An 8,057-nucleotide genomic window follows, 5' to 3' on the forward strand; every position below is an offset into this window, starting at 1 on the left:
GAACTCTAATATTCATACAGTAGCCCAATAAAGTCTACATACAGGAATTCAAATTAAATTTCTTTCATTGAAAGGTAGGAGTGACCGAAAATAAATTTTTCGTTATTTTACTCAGAATCAATAACTCTAATAACGGTGAAATTTTGGGCGTTATTTGATTTTTTTTTTTGCTAAAATCGACATAAGACATGTATTATTATATATCTCATAAAAAAAACAAAAAAAACTGCTTTAAATTAAAGTAACATAATAACTTTTCCTGTATGTAGACTTTCTCCTGTATGTAGACTTTACAGAATATATATTGTTTTAATATAAGAGAAAAATCTGTCACGTACGATATTAAATTTTATTTTTATAAAATCATATAAAGATTGTTTTCATTTAAATATGACGGATTGTAAAGGAAAAATATTTCGTTTAGTGTAAGAAATCAAAAGAAAACATAACGCCTCTCACGATTCGAAAATTTTCGCATATTTCTACATGTACCACAGAATGACTACCGTTTTATGTCAGGTACGATATACTCTTATTTCGCTCGATATTTTGGACAACAATATTTCGAAAGAACTTTTTATTATTTTCAAATATAGTACCCTCTGAATGGAACATAAACACCAAATTAATTTTCAGATAATCTTATTTTTGCAAAATCTATTCCACTCTATAGGCGTACAAATGTCACGTACGATGATATGGAATTGCCCATATGAGACTATCAAAACTATTCAGGTTCTAAGGTATTGAAATTCTGTATAATTCAAGAATGATTTGACTAGTGTTTTGTTCTTTAAATTTTTTTTTTAATAATTTTTAAAAATTAATATTAATATTTATTAAATATGTTCAATCATTCCTGACTATTAAAAGCCAATAATATAGCTACGAAGTCCGTGACAGCAATGGGAAGTTATATTTTCGATATGGATATTAAAATGTGTCTACTTCAGGTTATGAAAAAAATTTTACAAAAACAAATTGGATTAGAATCGCGTTTTTAACACCAAAACATGTCTTTGTTCGACAGTTTACAGTATAGTTATGAAATTTAAAGTCTTATATAATCGGTGTTTTATTAATTAATTAGTGTTAAAATTAAATTATACATATAATTGAATTGAAAATTAGTGCAATAATTATTTATTTTTTTTAAAAAAAAAGCTAAATAATTAGAGAAACTTATTTTATAGATTTTTTTATATTCCAATTTTTAATTAGTCATATAAATTTAGTTATTTAATTATTTTATTTATATTTAATGTAAATATGTAAGTATTTAGTGTTTGTATAACTGGAATGCAATAAAATGTTACCATTTTAATGCAAGAATCTGAATTGGAAATTGATCATATCTATAGGCACTTTTTATATATAATAATAAAACACTAAAAATTAATCGAAATAGTCTCTACATGTATGTATAATATGCGTGAAACTTTTTTTACCGAACCATGACATTATATCGATAAGAAAACGTTATCACATTCGATGAGTTTCAACTTCAAGATGATACTTTTGGGAGACGTTTTCGATAGAAATTGTTGGCAGGGATTGTACTTTTCTACATGTATTGTTAAAAATTCTAAAATAATTTCTTTCAATATCGATTAAACAGGTTTTTATCGAACACCGTAAACCGAAAATCCGGTTTTCTAAAAATAGATAATTTTCGGTTAGAATTTGTTTCAAAATAAAAGTTCCAAAATGTTTTTTTAAAATTGTATAAACTTTGGTGTTATTTTTTTTAAAGAATACATTATAAATATCATGTACAAACTATTTAAAAATGTATTAAATACGTGCTATAATAAATTTTATTTGCAAACAATAAATAAATGAATCAACTTAAAATACAATAATTTCACTTCGTACACAAGTTTACTATATAAAATACTATATTAATTATATGTACTTCATTCAAGAAGTTTGACTACATTTCATTCGAAGCCTTCCAGCCGTACTTTTGTTTCTTCCCTTTGTAATATTTGTCGCCTTCGTTATTATTTTTATAGTAATTATTTTTATCTTCTCGTTGTGGTTTCGGTGGTGGACAGTAACATGTCCTTTGCTGCGAGTCCAAATAGGATTTACAACCTAAAGTTAGTGTGCCAGTAAAAAGCATTTTAGCAGCTGCCTTACAACCTTTCATCATCAGATCACTGGCAATGGATTTCTCATAACTGTCGCAGTATTTGTAAAGACAACGCTTAAAGTCAAGATCACAAAGTTCCTTGTCACTGTTGCATGTGTCGTAGCAAATATCGTGGTCATTACAGCATGTTTCCATTTCAACAGCTGGCAAATATTCTGTACTGATGCGTAAACCTAAAGAACCACAACCATCAGCAGTTGGAGTATAAAGTTTATTTTGAACAGGACGAATTTCTGAAAGTGAAACAGAGATTTTATAGAAATGTTTTTTTTTTCAACAATTTTAAAAATTTTACTCAATAAAGTTATAATTCTTAAAGCCATTATTTTTGATTTAGTAAAAAAAACATTTATAATTTGTAGCATTTCTAACATTTAACGAGGTTTGAAATTGTTTTCTGTATTTAAAAACGATATATTTTCAAAGTCAGGATAGTGATTTGAATTAGCACAATGTGATGATAATGCTGTTTTTTGTGAAGAAATGCCTCTGTATTTTTGATCTGATTTGTGCCTGCTATTCTAGTTTTAAGTTTATTTTTCGTTGTACCTATGTATAGACATTACTACATGTTTCATTATCATTTTCATTGCATGGTATTTTATAAACTACATTAGACATTTCTAACTTTTTAATTATATATTTTGTTTTACTAAATAACCTGCCTACTGTATTCTACATTTTATGAGCCATTTTGTATTTCCTATTATCAAATACATATATTTGATTTTTCTAATCTTTCTGATATTAGAGGTACATAAGTTAATGATTTATAAATTTTAGGTTCCGAGGCGGATTCTGTGTTTCTCCTTTGATTTTTGTATTGTATTATTAATTTACAAGATATATCTATTGGGAAATTATTATCCTTTAATATATTTTTAATTATTTCAATATTCTTCTTATGGAATTCACTGTCACTTATTGTATATTCTTTCTATAAGATTGTTTGTCGTATTAGTAATAATCAGGGAAACCAAAATATGCCAATGCATGTTTTTTCTGGTGAGTCTAATGAGCACATGGATAAGATATTTACACGTTTCAGAACTATTTAAGAATTTTGGCATCGATTTGTTAGTACATATTTTTGCATATTTTACCCTTAAGTGCATATTTTTGCATATATTTGTTTTAAGAGCATATTTATGTCATATTTTTGCGTTTTTAGATCATATTTTACTGTTTACTAGCATATTTTCACTTTATCAAAAACAAATTTTGTCTTACTTATTTTTCGCTGTTGTGTTACAGGTTTTTACTTCCTTTGTTTAAAATTCAAAATTGAAAAATAGATGGCTTTTTTTAATATAAAATAAGCACTATTTTAATAATAGAGCCATCTAAATATAAAATTTTAGTTCTAATTCAAACTGAACCGTTCTAAGTGTTAAAGAAATATTATCTTTTAAATTTGCTCCTATACCATCAGTTGATGTCGAAAGAACATTTTCTATGTATAAAAATGTTTTCAGATCCAATAAATAACGATTTTTATTTGAAAATTTAAGTCAATATTTTGTAATTTATTGCAATAATAACCTTAATTGACGAAGTGACTTTATATTTATATAAAATATCATCAAGAAATACCTTTCGCGGCCTTTTCATAGCTTAAGTTCCTATTGTTTTTATGTTGTATTAATTTTTTGCTTTAGTTCATGTTATTTTTGTTTATTTTTTTAAATAAAAGTATATTTTTTGGTTAAAAATTATGTAAAAGTTTGTTTTTTAAGAGCATATTTTTTTAATTTTTAGAGCATATTTTAAAGTTTTTACACTTTTTTTAGAGCATATTTCCGGTTTCCCTGGTAATAATTCTTTTAGGATGTTTTGAATAATAATCAATAATTCTTCCTGAAGATGTAGGTTTCTGATACCAATCTATTAGTAAACTATTTCCTTTCTTATTATTATGGTATCTAAATAAGGAAGTATGTTATTACATTCTTTCTCTATAGTAAATTTAATATTGGGATAAAATGAGTTAAATATTGTCATCATATCTTCTATTTTATTTTCTGAAATAACACAAAACAAGTCATCTACATATTTTGTTAAAATTTTTGGTTTGACATTTAATTTTTCAATACATTCATCAAGTAATTTCTCCATAGCAATATCAGCTACAGTTGGAGAAGCTGGAGAAAACATTGGAAGTCCTATTTTTTGTTCATATGTGTTGTTACTGTATTGAAAATATCGGTTATCAATCATCCAAAATTTAAGAATACGTAAGAATTTATCTCTACTAATATTAGTATGTTCTTATATTTTATTCTATTTTTGACTTAATGGAAAATCGTCTTTATGAATTTTTGGTAATCCGTATAGTCTCGGTACTGTAGCTATCTATATTTGTTCTAAGTTTGATTCTTTCTAATGCTGTAATGATTTCTAATTTGAATTAGATCGTCAACAATATTATTATTTAACTTCTGTAATTTATTTGTAGGATCCTTATTTAACATCCCATATGTTGTACTATTATTTAATATATTATTTATTCTTATATCGTAATCCTTTTTAAATATCTTTCAGTATAATTTACCTTCTCAAGTACATGTTTATCCCTATTTGACAATCTCATTTTATTCATATGGTTGTCGATAATTGTTGTTAGTTTTGACTAACAACAATTATCGACGGCTATTTCCTGATCATCTTTATTAGTTATAGTTTGTATAAAATCTTCTCCTTCTGCTATCATTTTTGTAATAGGGAAATCTTCTTTCTTAACTGGTAAAGCATGTTTTTGTCCTAATGAAAGTATCCGCTGTAAGTCTGTTGGAATGTCTACGTCAGTTTTATTTACGAACCATTTTATATTAAATTGAAATCATAATTCTTTCTTTTGTAAATTAATAAGGCAATTAAATTTCTTATTTCTTTATAAATACAAAATCCTTTTGTGCTTGCTTCAACAATTCATGCTTATGTTTGATTTCCAAATTTAGAATCTTGTTATGTAATTCTTGAATATACCTCGAAATCGTTTGTTGAATTGGTGGTGGACAATTTGCATGAAAAATATAAAAAAAAATTTTAGTTGAGTTTTTAATAAATTTAGGAATAATACCTTTATTTCGGCAACGAATTAAAAAAGTTATAGTTGTCTGCAATTTTATTATTTTGTCCTGAATTGTCTTATACCTATTCACATTTCTTCTTAATCTTTAATTTTTCTTAAATATGTTGTAATTCATCCTTTGGTACTTATAATGGTGGTCTTCCTTTTTAATAATAAACATTTTTTATTATAAAAGTGACCTAAAGCTCAATAAATTATTAAATTTAAAAATTTAATTACTTAATATAAAGCTGACCTTGAGCTTGGATAAAATTGAAACAATTTATTATTGAAAGGTCGAATAACTATATATATTTGTATTTTTTCTCAAAGATGTTTTAAAAATTGAATAATGTGTATTTTGGCATATTTAGTAATAAAAATTAAGCTCCATTTCTGTTAAAATACTGCCATTTTTCACGACTATGCGAATTTAGATATTACCAATCTGCTTATATTTCAACAAGTTACAATCCATAGAGAACATAGAGCGGAAAAAACTCAAACAAAAAAATTACTCAAAATAAACACACATACGAGTGTTGTTTATGTTTTCACATAGTTTTTTCTACTAATAAATTTTCACCACTTAGGTTTCCGACAACTGAGTCAGGTCTTTGACAGGAGAGTTTCCGCTCTATGTATATTCTCTATGTTGCAATCTGTACAAAGTTTTCCTAACCCGATGTCGTAAATTTTGACACCCTGTATTTTAACAGAGTAGTCATAAATTAAATTTTCTTAAAGCCCATGCCCTCCTTTACGATTCGTTCATACATCATTTGCCTTCCGTCTACAAGATTCAGATTTTTACCACTGTTTTGAAATTGATCCCAGTGTTTACCGTTAAAAATAAACAGTATTAAATAGTGAGTAGTTACCCAAATAATGAATACTTTTACAACTCTTGTAGAAACATATTAATATAATATGATTTATATTAACACATAAATATTAAAATTACTATAGTAATATTTGTTTAATTAAACTCACTAAATTAGTATTAAATTTTTCTAAAACTTCTCTATTACATTTTTTTTGAAAAAGCTTATTTTATAAGTTAAAGCAGTGTACTGTCACTGACAACTTCATTCCATACTGATATGACGTTTAAAAACTTTTGTTCAATACAAATTTAATTGTAACTACTGCGACATCTATTGTATTAAAAACGCAACATGCCCATAAAAGCTTTTGCTCTTGTGTGCGATTGGAACACGTCAGGCAACAGTAAATTCAACACGTAATTATTAAATGGCAATACCGCAGCACCGCTATGTTCTAAATATATTACTTCCAGTAGCGTGCGCACGCATCATTGGAACAGCACAAAATAATGTTGGAACTGGAACAGCTGATTTCAAGCATTTGTAAACACTTTACGAATAAACAACAAAAACAAATGACAGATTGTAGTTAACGCTGCAGTGGATGAACGAGACAAAAATAAACAAACAACAAATGTTCTTTGCCTTGGCATTGCTACTAAAGCAAATAAATTATGACTGACAGTTTATTAAATTAATAATCCTACACCTCAGATTTACGTAATTTAATTATGAAATTTCTCCCTAATGGCACTACACTCACCTGGTCCACCTTCCAACGTTGGGCACTTAAATATACATTGTTCTTCTACCGCAGCATCGAAAACCTCTTGTACTGTGTGGAATTTTCTGAGTACTGTTATAAGGTTCTTAAAAACATCTCCAAATATGGCCTCTGCCGCTATGATGGCATCACGTAGATGTGCTATTGTGCTGGAGCCATAACCGGAATAAGCGTAGGTCAAAAATGTTAGAGCATAAATTGCTATTTTCATATAAGAAATATGCATTTCCGGTCACTTTAACACCTTCTTTTGTTTCACAAATGTTATTGTTTTATACACTAAAATTGGCTTTTGTTTGCGAGGACTAGTATTGTTTGACTGACGGTATCTTTCTTTTATTTTTCTCTCAGCTGTTTGTCATTTTATCGAACACGTTTTCACCACCAAACAAACAGTGGTGGGTATCATTAAAAAAGCTTTTAAATTTGAATTGCTATATAAGAAAAGCCGTTAATTTCCATAAAAATTCAAATTAAAATAGTTCCTTAGTACATTTACACCTAAACAAAGAGTAGCTACATAGTTTCTGAAAATCAAAAAAAAATTAAAAACTAAAATGTTTCCATATAAACCATAGATAATTTTACATAGAGACGAGACACTCCGATTTGTCAAACAAAAATACAATAAATCATACGTTTCATACAATAACAAAATACATTGACTAGCATGTATTTTGTTGTTGCAAGAGTTAGGTTTTTGACAATTACGTCTCGTCTCTTGTCATATATCATCTATCCAAAAATTTATTTAAAAATATTTTCACATTTTAAAAGAATGTTTTCAACATATTTGCATAATATTAATATGTATAGATTATTTCGTAAAACAATTTATATGAAAAAATATAAATCGTTAGCTTAGTCTGCAGGCCTTTTATTCATAAATTACAATGTGCATGAAATTGACACTTATTTTCCGTCAACTTAAACTAATTCGGGTACACTGAATTCAGTGTTGCTACCATTTTTTTAAGTTAGCTCTTGTTTTCGAGATAAACCGTTATTTCGAAAATAGAGGACGTTGCACAACACATATATGCGTAACTCAAAAACGGTTTAGTCTATTGAATAAACTGAAAAAACCGAAATTCCGAAATAAAATTACGATTAAATAAGGCTTAACATTTTTTTAATCTGTGCGTTTTAGAAATATTTCCAATATTTTTCCTAATTTTCTTTTTATGCCGTTTTAAAAAAACAAAAATTTAAAAATTTTGC

General features: G+C 26.9%; 1 protein-coding gene across 1 annotated transcript; it reads right to left on the minus strand.

The window, feature by feature from the left end:
- Nucleotides 1-1,799: 1,799 nt before the first annotated feature.
- Nucleotides 1,800-7,162, minus strand: GXIVsPLA2. Its single transcript, XM_065503982.1, has 2 exons — nt 6,816-7,162; nt 1,800-2,388 (listed from the first exon to the last, which is right to left on the minus strand). The coding sequence occupies exons 1-2, from the start codon at nt 7,060-7,062 to the stop codon at nt 1,934-1,936; spliced, it is 702 nt and encodes a 233-aa protein (XP_065360054.1). The 5' UTR covers nt 7,063-7,162; the 3' UTR covers nt 1,800-1,933.
- Between the last annotated feature and the right edge of the window lie 895 nt (nt 7,163-8,057).

The sequence above is a fragment of the Calliphora vicina genome, chromosome 3, assembly GCF_958450345.1.
Source record: "Calliphora vicina chromosome 3, idCalVici1.1, whole genome shotgun sequence".
NCBI classification, from domain to species: domain Eukaryota; kingdom Metazoa; phylum Arthropoda; class Insecta; order Diptera; family Calliphoridae; genus Calliphora; species Calliphora vicina.